The 20,907-nt window shown below is 40.5% G+C and overlaps 1 protein-coding gene across 2 annotated transcripts in view; it reads left to right on the top strand.

Moving 5' to 3' along the window:
* The first annotated feature begins 442 nt into the window (after window positions 1-442).
* HACD2 (3-hydroxyacyl-CoA dehydratase 2) overlaps window positions 443-20,907 on the top strand; it is an 88,311-nt gene continuing 67,846 nt past the window's right edge. Inside the window, exons 1-3 of one of the 2 annotated variants that reach the window (XM_055568409.1) lie at window positions 443-668; window positions 3,612-3,729; window positions 14,295-14,313. In XM_055568409.1, the coding sequence (XP_055424384.1) occupies window positions 514-668; window positions 3,612-3,729; window positions 14,295-14,313 (292 nt within the window). In that variant the 5' untranslated portion in view covers window positions 443-513. The remainder of the gene's footprint in view (window positions 669-3,611; window positions 3,730-14,294; window positions 14,314-20,907) is intronic. The other variant, XM_055568410.1, reaches the window with a different exon arrangement.

Raw genomic sequence — 20,907 nt, 5'->3', positions numbered from 1 at the left:
TGATGGGAAACGAAATGTGCGTCAAATGACCTGACTCAAAACGGAAGGTTTACTCGGGGCCGCATTAGGGGAGAAGATAGGACCACTGGGAGAAGTCACGATGACAAGAGAGAATGAAAGAATCATTTAATCCAGTATGGAGGCGGAAATTATAGGAAAGAGAATAACCACGGACGACGATGCATCTAGATGGTAGAAACAGGGAGCCTGCCCAGCAAGGCCAAAGACAATATTGACCTAATCAAGATGGCGCCCGAGGTTATTCTCCGGAGGGCAAAAGCGGCGGTGATTACTCAGTTCCAAGATGGCGGTGGCGACGGAGGCTCGCGGAGGGGCGGAAAGCGCCGGGAGCGTCTTTGCCCTCCTCTAAGATGGCGGCCGCCGTGGGCGTTGTCCCTGGCTCCGCCCCGCGGCCTCCGCTCCGCCTCTCCCGCGTTCTTCCCCCCGCCCTCTCGCTGTGGGCAGTCCGGGCGGAGGAGCTTACGCGAGGAGAGTGGGTGCCCGGCAGTTGACATGGCGGCGGCGGCGACGACTGCAGCGTCGAAGGGGAATGGGGGCGGCGGGGGCCGTGCCGGGGCCGGCGAAGCCAGCAGCTCGCGGAAGAAAAAGGGCCCAGGGCCTCTGGCCACGGCATACCTGGTCATCTACAATGTGGTGATGACCGCGGGGTGAGGCTGGGGTTCTTGAAGGCGCGGGAGAGCCTGGCCGGGGAGGGGGCTCTGCGGCCGGAGGAGCGGCCCGGCTCGGCCCGCCACGCGCAGCGCAGCCCCGGCGGCGGGAGTCCGGGCCCCGGCACTTGGGCGCTGAGGGCAACCGAGGCTGGATCCTCCTCGCCTGTGCCTACCCAGGACTCTCGCCCGGGCCGGGGGCCGAGCAAGTTCCCAGGCACCGGTGTGCCCTGAGCTGGAGTTTCGAGGCTCCATGGGGGCTCGGGGAAGGCTACCTAGGTGGTGGTTCGGAGGGCCTTGGGAGGACAGGTGGGCTGGCCAACGTCCAGGTCTGGGGGGCGGTGTGCCGGGCGATCCTGCAGCGCGGAGAGCCCAGGCGGCAAGTCACGGATGGCGAGCTGTTCCCTCTAAAGGGGATGGAGGGAGCTGTGGTTGCAGAGTGACCATTTGTTTCCGCGGCTGTTTTCAAAATCCACGATGAGCTTTAATGTGAAAGGTGGTGGCAGAGCGTTCAAAGTTTTTGCCCAGTGACATGAGCAGTTCTGTGCTTTAGGTGAATTTAGACTTTATAGGTCCATGGGGTCGCTGGAGTCGAACCCGACTGAGCGACTTCACTTTCACTTTTCACTTTCATGCATTGGAGAAGGAAATGGCAACCCACTCCAAGTGTTCTTGCCTGGAGAATCCCAGGGACGGGGGAGCCTGGTGGGCTGCGGTCTATGGGATCGCACAGAGTCGGACACGACTGAAGCGACTAAGCAGCAGCAGCCGCAGACTTTATAGGGTGGGTTGGAGCAGGGAGGTTACTGGTGAGGAGGAGAATAGACCCTGGAAACAGATTTTACCCCCTCTTGTTTATTATTTCAGTCCATCCCTTGTCACAGCGAGTTTTGAGTTCTAGTTACGACACTGACTAGCTGTGTGACCTTGGATAAATCATTTAATTTCTCTAGACCCCCGTTTTTTTATCTGTAAAAACTAAAGAGTTGAGCTAGGCGCTCTCCAAGTTTCTCCAATTGTTTGATCTCCTGATTTTTGATCACAGGATCAGACGAATATATAGATTTTTAAATTGTATTCATTTGTAAAAAATTTTTTTCATAACATTTTATTTTGAAAATTTTCAAACATACAGAAAAGTTGAAAGAACTGTATAATGAACATCTAGTTTGATTTATTTTTAAACTAGATAATACAATGGCCAAATGCAAAATTGAAAATATATGCAAGGGCATACAGTGAGAATCTACTCTCCTATATTCCCTTTCACACAGGTTTCCTCCCTAGAAGGCAGTTAATTTTGTCTGTCTTTAAGATACTGATACTAGCAAAGTGTATAATCATACCCCACCCCTTTTTAAAAATACAAATTCTAATCTATTAGCATTTCAGCACCTTGCTTTTTCACACACACACACATGCACAAAACATATCTTGAGAAGATCATAGGAGCTTTATGACTATTGCTAGAAATAGTATTGAATATTGAAACCTAGGCTCAGAGAAGTTGTGACTTGCTTATCTTGTTTGAAGTCACAGAACTTGTTAGTAGTAGTTCTGGGTCTAGAACCCATGTCTCGACTCAAAGACTAACGAAGAAATATTGCATGCAAGCTTACTTTATCACATAAATGGTCACAGTGTTTTTAAAAGAATATTCAGGAGTGTTATGTGTGTGTTTATATATAAAAATTCTTGTCATCTTAGTAAGGGCATTGTACTGAAGATAGATTTTTAAGATACATTGGGGAAGGTGGAAAGAGTAATTTTAAACCATTAACATAGAGAACAGGGTGGCGGGTAAGAAATGATATCTTAAACCAGGAAGACAAGTTGGGGGTGTGAGAGTAAAGTAAGGTTTTTTCTAGGCCACTAATCGGTAAAGAATCTACCTGCAATGCAGGAGACCCGGTTCGATTCCTGGGTCCGGAAGATCCTCTGGAGCAGGAAATGACTACCCACTCCAGTATTCTTGCCTGGAGCATCCCGTGGACAGAGGAGCCTGGCAGGCTGCAGTCCATGGGATCGCGAGAGTCGGACACGACTTAGCAACTAAACCACCACCACCAATGCTGAACCAGTAACACCATTAAGGAATTAATTTCTTTTTTTTTTTTTTACAAACTCTTGTTTGATGTCTTTGCATGATAGTTTCTAGAAATAACAGACCACATTCCCCATTGCCTAGTTAAGATTGTACACATAAATAAGTCTGTTAGCACCTTCAAGGAGACATACTTTAATAAAGGTATACAACACTTCAGTATGGAACTTAACAAATAAAAAGCTGCAAGATCTGAGAAATTTATTTTGGAGGAGAGTAGAACAAATGTGTGTTCAGAGCCATATGCCTAAATGCTTCCCTTTTGCATTTTGTATTGATCTGACTTTCTTTACTGAATTGATTTTGGGACTCTCAGCTTAAAAGCCTTTTATTCTAAAAAAAAAAAAAAAAAGCTATTCATGTCATTTGTAGTCTTTTAAAAGAACAGCTTTTAAGGTACCAGTTAGATACTTACATAAATAGTTGAAAACATCTTAATCTTCACCCTGTTATTATTACAGACCCTTTAACTGCACAGGGCATTAAATTTTCCTGTAGTAGTTTCTTTTGTCTGTACTTTCTGGCACCTAATATAGTCGCTCAAGGACCAATTTAGCTTATTCCCTTCCTTTTGGCCTTGTTCTCAATAGGCAAGGTTGCCAAAAAGCCGAGCTCCAGATGGGTGAGGTGCCACTGTGCTTTTACAAAAAGCACTCTTGGTAGGATGTTGCTGATGGTGCAGCATTTCTGTGCATTACATACAGCTTGGCATTTGAGGGTGATAATCCATAAATCCAGGACAGATTATTGAGGTCACCTTTGGCAGTATCTGTCATTGCCATGTCTTTCTATTACAATCCTACTTAACTTTTTTTTTTTTTTTTTCTGTTTTTTCTTAGGTGGCTCGTTATAGCAGTTGGTCTGGTCAGAGCATACCTGGCTAAGGGTAGCTATCATAGCCTTTATTATTCCATTGAAAAGCCTTTGAAATTCTTCCAAACTGGAGCCTTATTGGAGGTGGGTCCTGAGATTTGTTGTTGTTGGTTTCTATTGTAAAATTAAAAACAAGCTACTAAATTATATTGAAGTAGCCATGTTTCTGTTCAATTTGCTTTAAATGTTAAAAACTTGCCTCATAGTATGCTACGTATAATGTTGACGTCTGGTTTATCTCTTTGATCAGGTAAAGTAGATCTCATTTAACTTGCATTACCTGGAATGTGTTTTACATTCAACTTTTATTGAAAATCAAATTAAACAAACTTATATTAGGATTAAAAAAGTTCCAGGAACATTCTAGGGAACTGCTAGCAAACTCGGATACTCTTGGGGCCTGGCATATAATGGGCACAGTGAAGTTGGTAAGTGTAGGATGTCAGGAGTGATAGATATAAAAAATAGTAGAGACTGTCTAGAAGCCTCCAAAATTTTTTTTAAAGAATAGTTTACTAATTTCCCTGTATTAAGGATAATGTATATATCCATCCCTGTCTTCTGGGTTAAGTACGTTAGGATTTTTGAGTGGCAAGTGACAGAAGCCCAATTCAAATTATTTTAAGCAAAAGGAAATTTATTGGCTTCCGTAGTTGGTAAAGATATAGGGTTAGCTTACAAAATCAAAGGAACCAGCTCAGGAATGAGGAATAAGAACCAAGGATTTGATGTTGCAGACTCTCTTTCCATCTCTCATCTCTGCTTCTCTGTTTCTCTTTGAATATTGGTCTTAGGCTCTCCTACTGCAGATTGCCTTCGCTACATGGTGGGAGAGAGCTTATTTTTCTTAGCATCAGGGAAGGATTCTGGTTGGCCTTACTTAGAACAATTACTCTTGCCAGTGATGTGAGATACTTGATTAGTCAGATCTAGGGCACATGCTTCTGGCCAAGAAACTGTAGACTTTGTTAATGGAAAAAGGAAGATGAGATAGCTTTGGGCGCACAGAATAGCTGTCATAGTTCATTATGGTGAAAATTTTTCAGGTTGCAGAGCAGATCTGGTATTCAGTTTCATTTCACTTAGCCTCTAGGCCAAGCCCATCATGATGTTTGGAAGGATGTTTAAGAAAAGACCATTTATCTCTATGAAATAAAATGTGTTACTTCCACCTCTCCCCTAATTTTTGAAAGCAGAAAGTTAACAGTTTTTGTTTTTTTTTCTCTCAGAAGGCAGAGAGATTTTGATACTGTCCTTCCTTACACATTTAAGGTAGATAGTACGATGTAGAGAGCCTCCAGCCGGAGCTTGAGTGCCTTATTCTAAGCATGCTAGTTTTACTAACTTACTTTGTGAATTTGGGTGTGTCATTTATCTCGTCTGCCTCTTTTTCTCATTTGTAGAATAATTAGGTGGAAGTAGATTTGCAAAGTTCCTTTCTACCCTAATAGTTTAAGGAAATTTTAGCAAATAGTTTAGGCCATATTTTAAACTTGGAGGCTAAAATTCTTTTGGAAAGAGGCAGTAGTAAATAAGTAGAACTTGTCTCCCGGACCTTTGGCCCACACAGTTCTCTAAAGCTACAGAGAAGCAAATTTGGAATCAAGACCATTAGAAACTGCCTCAGTGCTTGATACAGTAAGAAGTTGTACCCCATTGGAATAATGTAATAATTTAAAGGGGATTCTGTCTCTGTAAGACTGGGTAATATTAGAGGTATAATTTTTAAAATTTAAGAATATCTTAGGGAAAGTAGTGACCTTAAATAGTGTGATACAAAAATCCACTTAGGAACCAAATCTTAGCCTGGGAGGGATTAGCCCATTTATCCTTATAGAATTTTTAATAGGGATTTAAGAAAATACTTTGGAGTTTTGGTTTTATCTCTATTATCCCCAGTAAAAACCAATTTGGTGACAAATCCTGGATTTGATTCTGGAAAAAGTACTCTGCAAAATGAATGAAGACTCCCTGTAATGTGCAGTGTATTAACTTTGTAGATGGCAGTGGTGGGAAGGGACCCCTCAACTGGGGAGAAGAGATCAGGCTTGCTAGAACAGTGTTTCCTGAGCTGTCCATTAAGGAATGTTTTCTTGCCTACCCAACCCAGATGGTATGATAATTACATGTGCTTAGTATTGTTTAGTTACAGATAGGTTGTCCTTCTGTGAATTATTAGTGCTTGATAATAAACCCTGTTTATAGGAGGAAAAAATGCGTCCAGACAGGTCAGCCACTCACTTGTACCTCTGTAAGAATATTCTGAGTAATAATCTGTATGATTATTCCTTAGTAGGTTCTATGAGAGTTTGCTTTCAGAGGAAATAGACTTTACTTGTTCTCAAGAAAATTCAAATCTTCTCGGGAAAATATAACACTTTGCTTTTTAAAAAATTTAAAAACATTTACTAAGCATGTGTAAATGGACATGTAGTAATGTAATACAGAAAGACTTTCTGAGGAAATGAAGTTTTGCAAAATATGTACAAGATATATTGAATTTGTGAAACAATAATGTAGCTTTTTAATAAAATAGAAATCCTAGTTTTTTCCCCACATACTCATACAAGAATGTCTTGAGTAATTTTTATAGATAGTTTTCCAAAATATTCCACAGGTGATAGTTAAATAAGTATGTGCTTGAGTCACTGTGCTGATAAAGATATTAAAATTTTATTGAGTAGATAATTATGTTAGGACCGTTGGCTAGAGATTATAGAAACCTCCTTGACTGACTTCATCTGTAATAAGGGGAATTTGTTATAAATGTATAGTATGTCCCATGGAACCCAGTGGTGGGGCTGCACCTGGGACCTAGGAATGGCCTGGAATCAGGGACTGGAGCACCATTGGGAACCCAGGAGTTCTTGCTGTGTTTCTTTACCATGTTCTCTCTCTTTCTCTGATTCTTCTCTTCCTGCAGACTGGTTTTTTTTTTTTTTTTGGTTTCTTAGTCTATGTAGCAGACCATGGTAACAGAAAACTCCTGAGATTGTAGTTTCTGCAATCAAGAGAGCAGCTAATTAAAAGCAATCTTATTTCCATTTCCATATTCCTAGTGAAGAGCCTAATTGTCCAGCTTAAATTAGGTACTTACTTCTGGTCCAGTCACCTATAGACAAGAGCAGGATCACATTAACCATATAGAAGTTGGAGGGAAGGGACAGTCTCTAGAAAAGTGGTTTTAGGCAGCAAGCCCAAGAAAGTATGTACCAAAGTCATGAGACACAGTACAGTGAAGATAATGAGATATGAGATGATTTATAAGTTGATAGAAAGTAAAATGCTGATAACTTTGTAAGCCAAGAGATCAGTGTGTGAATACATTGTGTCTTGAGTTGAATCTGGAGTAATCCTGGGAGTTAATTAACATAGGTAACAAAAGTATATTTTTTAAATGCCATTCATGGATAAATAAAAGATGGTATCTCCATACCCTAAAGTGAATGAATTACTGGTACTTGTTACAACATGGATGAATCTTGAAAACATGCTTTGTGAAAGAAGCTAGAAACAAAAAGCTATATGTTTGATTCCATTTATATGAAATATCCAGAATAGGCAAATTCAAAGAGACAGAAAGTGAATTAATGGTTGCCAAGGGCTGTGACTGCTTATGGGTACAGGATTTCTTTTTAAGGTGATGAAAATGTTCTTGAATTAAATGGTGGTATGGTTGTACAACCTTAGAAACATAACTAAAAATCACTGAATTGTATACTCTAAGTGAATTTTGTGATATGTGAATTATATCTCAGTTTTTAAAATACCATTCATCTATAATGACCTATGGATAAATTTTCTTTTTACTTTATTCTTTTCTGAGGTGTCCATGATAGTCCTGGATAAGGAAGGACTCTCTTTCCTGTTGAGAATTGGGTTAAAATTAGAACTTGGTATATTGATCCTACATTATGGCACTTTAAACTTATTTCTAACAGAATTTGGATTTCTAAATATATTTAGTTAACGTAAGACTGTAATTACCACAAAGACACTTTCAGGTACTTGTAATTGGATGTGCCTGTGTGATTGACAGTGAAGATTTCAATAAGTTAAGGACTGCTCTGCAGAGACATTCATTGTTTTTGCTGAATAGACCATCTTCCACACATGTCCATCAGTACATACACCATTTACCAGCCACTGTCCATCTTGGACTGTCTAATGGACCATAGGCACCCCTTTTCCTTCTTATTGTCTTCCAGATCCCTCTAATGCTTGGAACCCTCTTATCTACCAAAAAAAGAAAGAAAGAAAAAAGTTTCATTTGTTATCTTTTCTCTTGAGTTGATTTAGGATTGGGTCTGAAATGGCCAAACTGGTTGGTTCTGGGGAAGGAAAGAAGACAGCTTTTGTTGTTTTCTAAGTCCCATGTCTGTATTCTGCTCTGACTCTTATACCTCACCTCACAACTCTCCTCAGATCCTTTGATGAAACAGGAAACTGATTTGGATATTTCTCTAAAATACAGAAAATTCTTAAGAACTTGTAGTATCCTTAGGAAGAGGGCTCCAGTCTTGTCTCCCTGCTGCGTTTTTGTCTTTTTACCTCAACTACTGAGTGAGTTTTTTTTTTCCCGCAGAAATATTAGGTGATTGGTTTCTGTGATGTTACTAATACAGTCATACATTTTAGGCACATTGTCTGTTAAGTTTGCTTTTCTGAACTCATCTGGGTACATAACCATCACCTGTAATGTTTTTCTTCTTTGTGGAAACATGCTGATTTCTCAATAATGATTTTTAAAAGGAACTTCTGAAACAAGCTATATGCACATTTTAGACTACTTTTTTTCTGAGCCCTTGTTTTGAGACACCAGACCTCTGAGTCTTCTGAAGAGCAAGCAGAGCAAGTCATAGTGGAGCTACCTGACACAAACGGGAATGACAAGAAACCAGACAAACCAGCTTCAGAAACTGAAAACCAGAGGGAATAGGAAGAACTTGGTATAATTACTAAGTGTCACAACATCAGAAGGGAAGGGGGAGACTGTGGGAAACAGGCGTCCGCCCACACAGGCCTCACTGCTTAACAACTCAAGCAAATAGAAGCAAATTGATAGGGTATTCAGAGAAGACAGGTAATGGCTGTAAAAAAGAACATGCTGATTTTTTTTTTTTTAAAGAGAACTGAAAATATCAATGGTTGCAGTTGAGGACAGGAAGGAAGGTGCAGTGCAGAAAAGTATGTAATATGTACTGAAGATTCAAGAAAGGCAGGAGTTCCTGGTTATGGTCTCAGATAAAGTAGATTACAGAGTAGAGACCTCTGGTGGACTAGCTAATTTGTGAATGATTATCAGTACCACAGAAAAAGCATACAGGAGAGTAGTGGAACTTAACAGACTAATAGTGTAGTAGAACCAAGATATCTAGAAAAGAGATTGAGAGTATTGAACCTGTCAAGATATATGGCTACCAGAAGTAGAAAAGGTTGGAAAGTATAATTCAAAAATAATCAGGAAAAATTCTAGAAAATTATTTGGAAGTGAAAGCCCCTCTCAGTATGGTTATTGAGAGTGTATGGAGTTACACATAGGAGCTGTTTTTCAAGGGAAAAACTCTTCCCTTCCTGAGTACCTGCTTGTTAAATTTTTAAACTTAAAATGAATATAAGTGATTTCTAACAGAAAAGAGAAAATCTTCAGATGTAATAGTAAACAACTTGGAACCTTAGACTTTGAAAAATAAAAATATTCATAGGAAGCCAGGAGAATGCATTAGGTCTCTGAATAAGAGACCATGCAGTTTCCTACAGATGGAGACATTTTGAAAACACTTACCAAAATAATAGAACTTTGAAAGAATCCCATCAAAGGATTTCTAACTGATGTATAAATAAATAAAATTAATTCTTTAGACCGGCATTGTCCAGAAGAACTTTTGCAATGATAATACTTCAAATCTGTGCTATCTGTCCAATACACTAGCTACTGTTGAGTCCATGGGGTAGGTGAGACTGAGAAAATGACTTTCTAGTTTTATTTCCTTATAATTTAAACTGAAATAAGCTCTACTGCATTGGCAGCATAGCTTTAGACCGTGGTACAGATTGCAAGTCTTCCCTGTAGCTCAAATGGTAAAGAATCTGCCTGCAACTCAGGAGACCTGGGTTTGACCCCTAGGTCGGGAAGATCCTCTGGAGAAGGGAATGGCAGTCCACTCCAGTATTCTTGCCTGGAGAATCCCATGGACAGAGGAGCCTGGTGGCTACAGTCCATAGGATCGCAAAGAGTCAGACACGATTGAGTAACTAACAGTACTACTACAGCAATAAGGGTGGAATGACCCAAACCTTCATTCCCAAGGAGTCCAAGTCCTTAGTCATTCTACCTCTGTTTGGTTTCTGTAAGTTTTTCATTAACCTTTACTATTGGAAATGCTAACAGGTGCCTCATATCTGGCTTCTGTACATAGTCCACTTTGCCTCCATTCCCTATGGCAGCGTGATCTCAATCAGGATCAACCATTCCATCCATCAGTAAACCCTGTTTTTGTTTATGTTCAGTAGCATAAATAAGGAGCCCAAAATGGCCAGGGGGCAGTCTAATCTTCCAGTTCAGTAGAACCATTGTTGTGTCACCTGGTGCAGCCAGTAACCTGTGGAGACTTAAGATCTTTTAAACCAGTAGAGCTCAGCATTGCCAGAATGGAAAGCAAAAATTCTTCAGGTGAGTGAACAGGGATAATAGTGAGAGTAGCCACTCCTGCTTCCTCCTGTGGATTCTTGGGACTTTGTAATCCAGTTGTGAGGAATACAGCATCTGTGATTCAAAGTGTAGACAGCGTCCTGTAAGGCAGAACCCCATTCTCTGAAGGTAAGGTTCCCCAATTGGCATTATAACTTAGTCTTCAGTAAAGCATTCTTCCTTTCAGCTGAGCCAGGCATTTCTGGTTGATGAGGTGTGTGGTAAGATCAGATGATTCAGTGGACCTGAGCCCATTGATGTATGGATTTCTTTTGCTGTGAAGTGTGTTCTTTGACCAGACACAGTACTGTTAGAATGCCATGATGGTGGATAAGGTACTCTGTGAATGTATAGATGGTAAGGCTGGCAGAGCCATTGTGGTCAAAGAAGGCAAACCATATTTAGAATATGTGTTTATTCCAATAAGTACAAATATCTGCTCCCTCCTTGATGGACAAAGTCCAGTGTAATCAACCTACCATCAGGGTGTATGCTATCCCCCTGGGAAATGGTATTTTATAGGGCATTTAATGTTGATCTCTGCTGTTAGCAGATTAGACACTCAGCAGTCGGGTTAACCAGGTCTGCCTTGCTAAGAGGAAGTTCATGTTGCTGAGCCCATGCATAGCCTCCATTCTTGCTGCCATGGCCAATTTGTTCATGAGTCTATTGAGGAAACACTAGGGTGGCTGGGAAAAGAGGCTAATTGATGTTAATAGTGTATATCATTTTGTTCACTCTTATTAAGAGTCTCCTTTACAGTGGATGCAGTTTGATGAGCATTCATGTGAGATAGGCTTCCCTAATAGCTCAGTTGGTAAAGAATTCACCTGCAATGCAGGAGACCCCAGTTCGATTCCTGGGTCGGAAAGATCCACTGGAGAAGGGATAAGCTACCCATTCCAGTATTCTTGGGCTTCCCTTGTGGCTCAGCTGGTAAAGAATCCGCCTGCAATGCAGGAAACCTGGGTTCGATCCCTGAGATGGAAAGATTCCCTGGAGGAGGGAAAGGCTACCCACTCCAGTGTTCTGGCCTAGAGAATTCCATGGACTATTCAGGAATATATTGAATATCTTGTTCCTTGAATATCTTTGACTTCCTCTTCTACCACCAGCCGGAGAAAACTGCTTTTAAAAGACTGGCCCGGTTGGATCAGGCCTATCCATATTATCTCTGTACCTGAAAGTCCATTGACTTCAGACTTTTAACTACATTTGCAAAATTCCTACCCTGTGGTTCCTTGTTTAGTGTTTGATTGGATAATTTAGGAACAGGAATCTTACGGGAATCATCTTTACTATTCTGCCTACCACAGTTGGAATGAAGAGGGAACTTAACTGAAATAAAGGTATCTCAAAATTGAGTAATTCGTTCACTCTGCACATTCTGTTCTGTAAGCATTATAGCATTTTCAGCTGGTATAGTTAGTTGAAAAGGATTTCAGTGCAATAATGTTATTAACTGCAAAAGCAATGAAACTGATTGAAAATATGAAACAGACTTGAGATTCCTGTTCAGACTTTAGGTTAATGGCAACACATGTAATGTAGGAATCTCATTCAATTTCTTTAATATAACTACTTTAATAGTATTTTATATTGCCTTTGTTTGAATCACTTTCATCCTAAAAGTATTCCCAGTCTATTACACAACCACGTTATCACATCATCTCAGTATTTTCATTCGTTTTTTTTTTTTTTTTTCTAATCCATATTCTTTTCCTTGTCTTACCATTCAAAGTATATTGTCTCCAAGTTCTTTTTACAGACTAGGCACAGGTTATATGTCTCAATGGGATTTCAAGTGAGAAGGATACCTTCTTGGTGATACTTTCTTACTGCCCTATCCTGGGACATTATCTAGGGAATTATTTTGACATCACACAAATAAATAAGACCTAACTTGATTTGTGATAATGTTTATGCTTCCTCATTTCCTCTACTTTGTTATTTACTTGCTGTCATTATTCTAACTTCGGTTAAGATTCTTTCCCTGTGTTCATTATTGTTTTAATTGTTTCTGTTCTAGTGCTGGCCTGTGCCTCTGCTCTCTTATTTTCCTATTCTTGCCCAAAGTGCTTTCTGATACTCTTATTTTTAAATCCAAACATATTCATCATAAGTTGATACCTGTATCTGAGTGCTTCATTATGTCATTGTGTCCCCAAGCATTTATATGTGGAAATACACGTTTTTTTAAATAAACAACTTTCTTCTTATTCCTAATTTACATGTCAGATGTTGTTTATTTGTTTTCGTTTTTGTATAGGTAAGTTATACCATCTCTGAATTATATAATAAAGGAGGCAGTATAAAATATGTGATTAAAAGGGAGAGGTTGGGTCTCATGTGACTAAGATCTGTTGTGTCACACAAAGAAGATATGAGTGGCCTTAAGTGTTATATGTCCTTTTCTGCAGTGTCCCTGTTGTGAATCAGCAGCCTGGATGTCTTGCCACATACATGAATAGAGTAGGTTTTCTGTCTAGGCATTATCATCTGTCTTGTCTCAAAGGATGCTGGTTGCTCATCTTTCATTCCATTTCATTTTAATCAGCACGTAGCTTAGTTTTCCTTGATCTTGCAACAGGAGGTTCAGCTTATCTTGTAATATTCACACATTTGAGATTCTTAGTAGTGTTTTCTTTTGAAAAATGTAAGATTTGAAGTCTAGTAATTCTTTTGTTCTCTTATCAGTTATCAACAAATTTGTGCAGCTTGATTTTTTTTTTTTTATCCAAGCCACCCTCTGCCCCACTGTCTTCAAAAAAGACTTAGCAGAATAGTAGACTTGAGTACAGAGTCTTACTAGGCGTGTTGTAGATAAAGTTAAGTCTTGTCAAGTTATAGTTTTTTCAGATATAACTAATGTACAGTGAAATGATAGAAAATGCAGTAGACTAGAAATAAAATCTAGGTTCTTGATCCTGAATATCACTTACTACCTTGTTTAAGTTGGACAACTTTTCTAAGTCTTTGTTTTTTCATCTGGAAATAGAGGTATGTGTCCTGCCCATCTGCCAGGGTTATTATAGTTTCAAACAACACAGTGACAGCTACAGAAATGTAAATTCTAAAATGCACTGCAATAGTTGTTAGTCTTATTGTCCAGACAAACTTTGGTCATTCAATCAATCTTGTAGATGGCTTCAAATTACTTTAGTATTACCACCCAGGTTAAGGTGCTAGATACAGGATGAATTAGAAGGGGATTTGGAAAAACCTAATTGGCTGGTTAGATGGCCATTGAGGTAGAGAGGAGATAGCAGTCTCGTCTATGCACTGGAAATAAAAAACTGGGGAACATGTGCCAGAAGCATTGGCAGGACTCGGAAACTTGCTTGATTTGGGGGTGAGGGAAAGGAAAGAGCAGTTGAATTGAGAGTGGGAGGTTGGTGAAGAGGCAGGTAGGTATGAAAGAAAGAGAGGGTGAACTATCTGTTGAAGTGTGCCAATCTAGCTTTAGATGTCCAAAGGAATGTGGGGCTGGAGTTCAAAGAAATCTGGGGTTAGAGATTAGATGGGGCCCAAGGGTGGAGCTTTGTAGAATGAATGTCTGTGCTGAACGGCCTGCCAGGCAAGAAAGGTGTCTTCTGATCCTGTGCTTCACAGTCTGTGACAGTTCTGTACAGTGTGGCTCAGGGGACTAGGACACTACTGCTCTTGCTAGTTTATGTCTTACAAAAGAAGTCACTGACATCTGCTAAGCTATAGGGTGAGATGTACTCCCTAGCAAATCCTCCACAGATAAATAAACTAAAAATGAACAAAAAACTGAATAAGAATTTGCATTTTGTTAAATACCCTGTAATGAAGTTTAAAAATGGAATGTTCATTTTTAAAATTCAATACTGCTGGCAGACACTGCTCTATTCTGATTGAAGGCTAATTTGTATGAAATAAAGCTATTAATATAATATTCTTTACTAATTCTCTTTCCCCCCTTTTTTCTCTCCAGATTTTACACTGTGCAATAGGTAAGTATAGAATCCCCCCACCTGCTACTTAGATACTGTGAATTCTGCTTTTTTTTTTGAAAGTCATAAATGATAGGTTGATTAGATTCTTACTGAACATTAAAAAAACTAAACTTGAATCATTATTTATAAAATTGCTTAGGCTCTTGGCTTCTAAAATCATAGGTACTATTTAGATGTTCATTGAACACTTTATTAAATGCCATGGCTATTTTTCTGTGTCATTTTAAAAAAGTTTCTCCTACCTTCTGAATAAAGGATAAATAGAGAAACACTAACATATTTATAACCATGTGACTTGGAGTGCTAGACTTTGTTGAAAGCCCTCTCTGATTACTTAAATGTTACATTCTCTGCCTTATCTTTTAAGATGGAGTACTGTATATATTGCCTACCTCATAGATGAATATTTAATGTATGTGAGAGGGATTGGAAAGTACAAAGGGTTATACAAATGTGAAGGATTTTTACTAAAAGCAGATGCAGTGTGTTTCCCTTTGGGAGAATGGAGAGGGTTATCAAATTCTGCTGTAGAACTGAGGCAAAGCTTCTAGTCTCGCGTGGCTAGACTCCTCTCAGCAGAAATCCATTTTGGAAAGTTGATAGACCCTGCGGAGTAAGCCCATGGTGGTTGCTGTCTGTTTATTTGGATTTCTTACTCCAAGGGAGAATTCAAAGTTGATAACTCATTGAGAAGCACCAAAGGTCTGAAAACTCCAAAACTGCACTCAAACCATTAGGGCCCTGATCAACATAATTGATAAATGAAATGGGCACTTATTATATTTGGGGCTCTGAGGAATTCAGAGATGAGGAGACTTACAGTTTGGTGGAGACCGAGCAAGCTCTCCACCGTGGGCCGTAAAGGGATCACTCTGATACCTGGACTCCATTACTTTTAAAGAAGACAGATATCTTCTTTATAAAGAATTGCACCTCAGTTATTTTCTCACTAGAAGGAGGTCTGCAATCAGGAGTTTCTGAAATGATTTGCAGAATTTTGTATGAAGGAGTCTATGTTTATTTGGGAAGGTAGGTAGCATTCATAGCTTTCATAGATTCTCAGAGTGAGTATGTGATTCAGAAGGTTAAGAAAGGCTGCTTTAGCACCTTTAAGCAAGAGATTTGAAAGGAGCTTGGAGACTCATTTATTTTCAAATGGTCTGAGCTTTACCAGAGAGGTTAAGGGACCTGGACCAGGTCACATGGTCACTAAATGGTACAGCCTCACTTGGAACCTGGCCAGTCTGAGCCAGAGCCCACCTGCCTGACTATTTTATGATGATTGGGTTTCAGCTAGTGTATAGTCTTTGGTACGTTCCCTTTTTAGTCCTTTATCTATAGTTTTGAGATGAAAAATGTGTCCCTTCTTAAATGCTTAAATTTGCAGATTGGGGAATATATTCAGCCAGACAAAGTTCTGGAACCACTTCAGGCCTCTCCACATGACTCAGCCCTGTTCCCCCACTCTCTTAACCTTCAGCTGCCTCTGTGTAAAGCTCTTAGATGTGTATTTTGCATATTTTAGTATTTTAATTATTATTTAACTGTATTTTAATACCCAAATCTCTTGCATCGCTCTTATAATATATTCTCAGGCCTCTTTATAAAATTTCTACTCCTAGAAATAAGATTTTGGGCAAGTATATTTATTCATTCACACCAGGAACTTGATTGAATGCCTCCCAGATGGGGCAAGACACTGATGGGTAGTGGGAGTAGAGAGGTAAATAGGCACAGACTTGGGCTGGGGAGGCCCACAGTCAGATGGCCACCCCTCGGCGCTTCTGTAATGGGATGCACTCCGAGGACTAGCACCTATGTCACTCTGCTCTGACGGTTCATTGACCGGTGTCCCTAGGTCTTCGTGTGGTGCCCGACACACAGGAGATACTTTAAAATTCCTTCTTATTTTCTCAAGAACCTTGTTCTATCAGTGAGTCTGTCTCTTGCATCATCACCTTTTGTCATCTGCCTTTTCCATCTCAGCTCACAAGAATGTTCCATCCTGAAAATAATTGTTACCTAACCTTTGCCCCTTCCTTCCCCCTTGTTCCTGTATAATTCCTCTGCATCCCTTTGAGCAGGCTCATCAGTGCTGCACCCTCTCCCTTACCCACACTCCCATAGCCAGGTGGTCATCAGGTTTGCTCAGTTCTGTTTTCTAAATAGTTCTGAGTCTCCTGTTTTTTCCAGTCCTATTCAGGACCTGAGTATGTCTTATCTGGATTTCCATATGGATCTCCCTGAACTTGTAGGCTTATGATATTAATGTTAGTAATAATAACAGCAATTAATATTAATATATTAATATTATTAATAATAATAATAATATAATAAGAGTGTTTACTGTGTCCCAGTGCTTTACATTTATTATTTGTTTACTTCCCAATTTACAGTTGACAAGACTGAGGCGTAGAAGGTTTTATATCTCTCCAAGGTTCATGTAGCTAATAAGCCCTAGAGCTAGAAGTTGAACCTATGGCTGTGTGGCTTCAAGTCTGCTTACATCTCTCAAGGGATTTAGTTAAAAGATAATTCTGAGCATGTCGCTTGTGTGCCTAAAACCCTTCACTGGTTTAAACTTCTTCATGATTTGGACCCTGCCCTCCTCCCTAGCCTTACCTGTGTCCCTGCCTCCCACCCCATGCTTCAGCAACCCTGACCTCATGGTACCCCACACCCGGCCCACCCCCCAACACCCCCCAATAAGCCATGCTACTGCGCTCTTTCTTACCTCTGGTCTGTGCCCAGGCTTTGTGCTCTGCTTGTAGTGGTAGCCCACCCTCTGCAGCAGGCAACTTCTAGTAAACTCTCCTGCCACCCACTGGCTAGATTATATACCATTCCTCACTTTCCTCTAATACCCTGCAACTCTTTTATTGCACTTTCCACAATGTATTATGGTCTGTCACTGTACCTGTATCTCTCACCAACATCACTGAATGTTTCTGAGAATGGGAACTGTTTCCTGTTTTCTGTGTCTTAGCACTTAACAGTTTATGGCTCCTAATGGGAGCTTGGTGAACTTAATCCTACTTGGTGATCATAATGCTACTAAATTTTGGTGACATTTTCCAAAACTTGTTTCAAAATGTTTTCAGTTCCTTAAAATTCAATAAGAATAATCATAAATAGGCTGTTTTTAGCATTGGCCTAAAGGCAATCCTTTATTATTATTATTTTTTTTACTCATGATTTGAGTTTACTTTTGGAATGATGGTTTATTTTCCTGTGTCTTTCTGCAACTTCACTGTACCGGCTTGGTCTTTTAGAAACTTGTTTTAGAGCCTTGCGATGTCTTTAGTTTGCATATTGTTGATAAGAAATCTAGACCTCAGTCAGACCTGGGTTACTTACTAGCTGTGACTTTTAAGATGTCACAACTTCTATGTGTCTTCCTTTCTTCATCAATAAAAGGAGGATAATAATACCCACCTCTAAGGTTATTGTGAAAATGAAATAGGACATGCCTGTAAAACATGCGTGAGAAAATGGCAGCTATTAACAATACTAATGTCATAGAATATTAAAAGTTTTATTCTGTCCCTAATGTAATGTTCCATATTTAGATTAATATAACTTTTCCATATTCTGACGTTTCCTCAATTGCAGTTTCTGTGTAAGTGAGGACTTCAGGGCGGCCTATTCTTAGTATGGGTTGGAGTTGCTTGTTCATAGTTTTGACAGTGAAACATAAACTAAAATTCCACATGGGGGATTCATTTCTGTGAGAAAGTCAAGCCTCTGTCTTTCCAAATGTGTTTCTATGTCCCAGCTCCTGATAGTGCAGGAACAAGATTTCTTTTGGTGAGGAGCAAATGATAGCCCATTTGAACACATGTTGAGGACATACTTTTTTAAATTAAGGCATAATTGACCTGTAACACTGTACTAGTTGCAGGTATACAACATAATGGTATTTTATATGTATATGTTGTGAAATGACCACCACAGTAAGTTGAGTTAACGTCCATCACCTCGTATATTTACAGTATTTTTCTTGTAATAAGGACTTTTGAGGTCTGCTCTCCTCGCAGCTTTCAAGTGCGTGGTAGAGTGTCACTGACTGTGGTGGCTATGCTACGCGTCACGCCCCCGGGACCTACTTACGTTATAGCTCGAGGCTTGTGCCTTTTGCCCAGCTCCATTCATTCCCCTGTCCCAGGCTCTGCCTTGGGCAACCGCCAGTCTGTTCTTTGTATCTGTGAGTTTGGGTTTTTTCCCTGGATTTCACATACAAGTGAGATCATACCGTGTCTTTTTCTGGGATAGTATTTCTTAAATTCTGTGGTTGCAGCCCTCAGCTCAAGATTTGTAGTGCTTTTATTTGTGCAGTGTTTTTCTTTCTGGAAATGAGGATTTTAAACCCAGTTGGTACACATCTTTTACAAGGCTACAAAGAAGAGTTGTGGTTTTCTTAATCATGTGATACAGTTTATATTGAAAGAAGTTATCTGCTTTTCTGTGTTTTGCTCGGATTAGATTGTGGAAGAGGCATATCGGATATGAGTGGTTCCCAGCTGACTCCAGAGTATGGTTACCTTACTTTGTTGGGATAGAAATTAGAGGTAGAGGGATAGGAACTGGTGACACTGGTAAGATATGACATTGTGCGTTTGGTGAATCTTTGTGTTGAAACTTGTTGTTGTTTGGTTGCTCAGTCATGTCTGACTCTTTGCAACCCCATGGACTGTAGCACGCCAGGATTCCCTGTCCTTCACCATCTCCCAGAGTTTGTGCAAACTCATGTCCATTGAGTCAGTGATGTATCCAACCATCTCATCCTCTTTCGTCCCCTTCTCTTCTTGCCTTCAATCTTTCCCAGTATCAGAGTCTTTTCTGATAAGTGTTGGAACTTATACTGTCAGTATAACTAACTTTAGAACTTCTTGATTGAAAACTGTAGAACAGGAGCTCAGTCATAGCCCAGAGGGTATTGTGTCTGAAGTTGAGTATTAGTACTCTAATATCATCAACAGACAAGGACAGAAGCCCTCACTTAGCTAGGCCAGATTTGTGGTTTTAAATATTTGCTGTATGTTCCAGCTTGCACACCTCTCTCAAACTGATGACACTTCTGTTTATTTTTAAAAAGTGAATTTTAAGAAATTTGTTATTACCTTACAAAGGTAGCATATGGCTTCAGACTGTTTTATTAAGTAACAAATGATGCCAAGGAGGAAAGGGGCAGCTGCTGAAGAGACAAGCACCAGAAGACCCAATCTCCTCCCACCAGAAATCTCTTCCCTCCCACCAGTGACAGAGAACTAAATCCTCTCCAAACTGCACACCTCCCATCTCCCCCTGCCCCACCCCCCAGAGGGTCAAGCATTCATCAGTCATTTCCAACGCAGTGTTGTGAAGGAACAACCCTCAAATATCACAGAAGCCAGACCCAGAACCCTCCATGGTGCAGCGAAAGAGAACCCTGAAAGGAAAGCATTGTGGAGGGAAGGGGTGATCCCCCCGGGTCTGCTCACCTGGAATTCTGCTTTCACCCCGCATTCAGCCCTCATAGGTATGGCTGGGCACAGAGACAAAACAGCTTTCCTTGGTTCCTCTTAGCTTAGCTGACATTTTTAAAATGAACTTTACCAAAAGTAAGAAAGAACAGAAAGGGAATGAGTATCAGAAATACAAACAATATAAAAATAGTCATATTCCCAAAATACAAATGTCTGATCCTGAGATCTGTCTCCCATTTTGTTACTGGGAGCTGACATGGGGTCACACGGACCTTGCTGGCTCTCTTCCACCCTGTTCTTACTGTGTTCAACCCTGGGACCCGTTTTCCCAAGCCTGTTTTCCTGGCTGGGGGAATAAAAGATGGTTCAGGTTTCCATTCAGAAGCTGCTTTCTGCCTGGGGGCATGCTTAGTGGTGGTACTGGCAGGGGAAGGAGAAGCCCTTTGAGGTGGGGAAATGGACTTGACCTTTCCCAGCAGGCCAGCCTGAGTCCATTGCCTAGAGGGCTGTCTGGGTGCAATGGGGAGGTTAGAGGCCTGGTCAGCTCCTTGCAGTTCTTTCTTTGTCATTTATTAATGAGCATAGTCATTTCCCAGCATCCTGACACCAGAACTCCACTACGGCCATGTTCAAACCATAATCTTTCCCAGATCACTCAAGCCCTTCAGACCAGCCTAGCTTAGTCTCCTCTGTTTTGGAACTTTGATTAGTCTGTTGCCTCCTGATCACATTTTGCCTCCTCCTCTCTAGACAGAGAGAGAAGAGGAAAGAAAGATAGTTTTAGCACCTGCATCTTCTGCTCCTGATGCCCAGAGTTTCACTGTTCTCTGAATAAACTTTGCATTTTCACACCCCATAATTTTGTACATAAAATGTCCTTTGCCTGGAACACACAGCTCCCTAAGTTGTTCCCAGCTCTGTGTGAATGTACTGAGATGAGAGGAAGGTGGAAATAGGGCATGCTCATCAGGAGCCTAAAGTGCCTGAGCAGGGGAGGTGGGGGACTTACCCAGAGCTCATGCACACTGGGCTTAACCAGAACTCAGCGGGTCCCAGGGTTGAGCCAGTGAGAACAGGAGGGAAGAGAGCCAGCAAGGTCCATGTGACTCCATGTCAGCTCCCGGTA

This window comes from Bubalus kerabau, chromosome 2 (assembly GCF_029407905.1).
Source record: "Bubalus kerabau isolate K-KA32 ecotype Philippines breed swamp buffalo chromosome 2, PCC_UOA_SB_1v2, whole genome shotgun sequence".
Taxonomy (NCBI): domain Eukaryota; kingdom Metazoa; phylum Chordata; class Mammalia; order Artiodactyla; family Bovidae; genus Bubalus; species Bubalus kerabau.
Note: the sequence above shows the minus strand (reverse complement) of the source record. Positions and strands in the feature narration are given on the sequence as shown.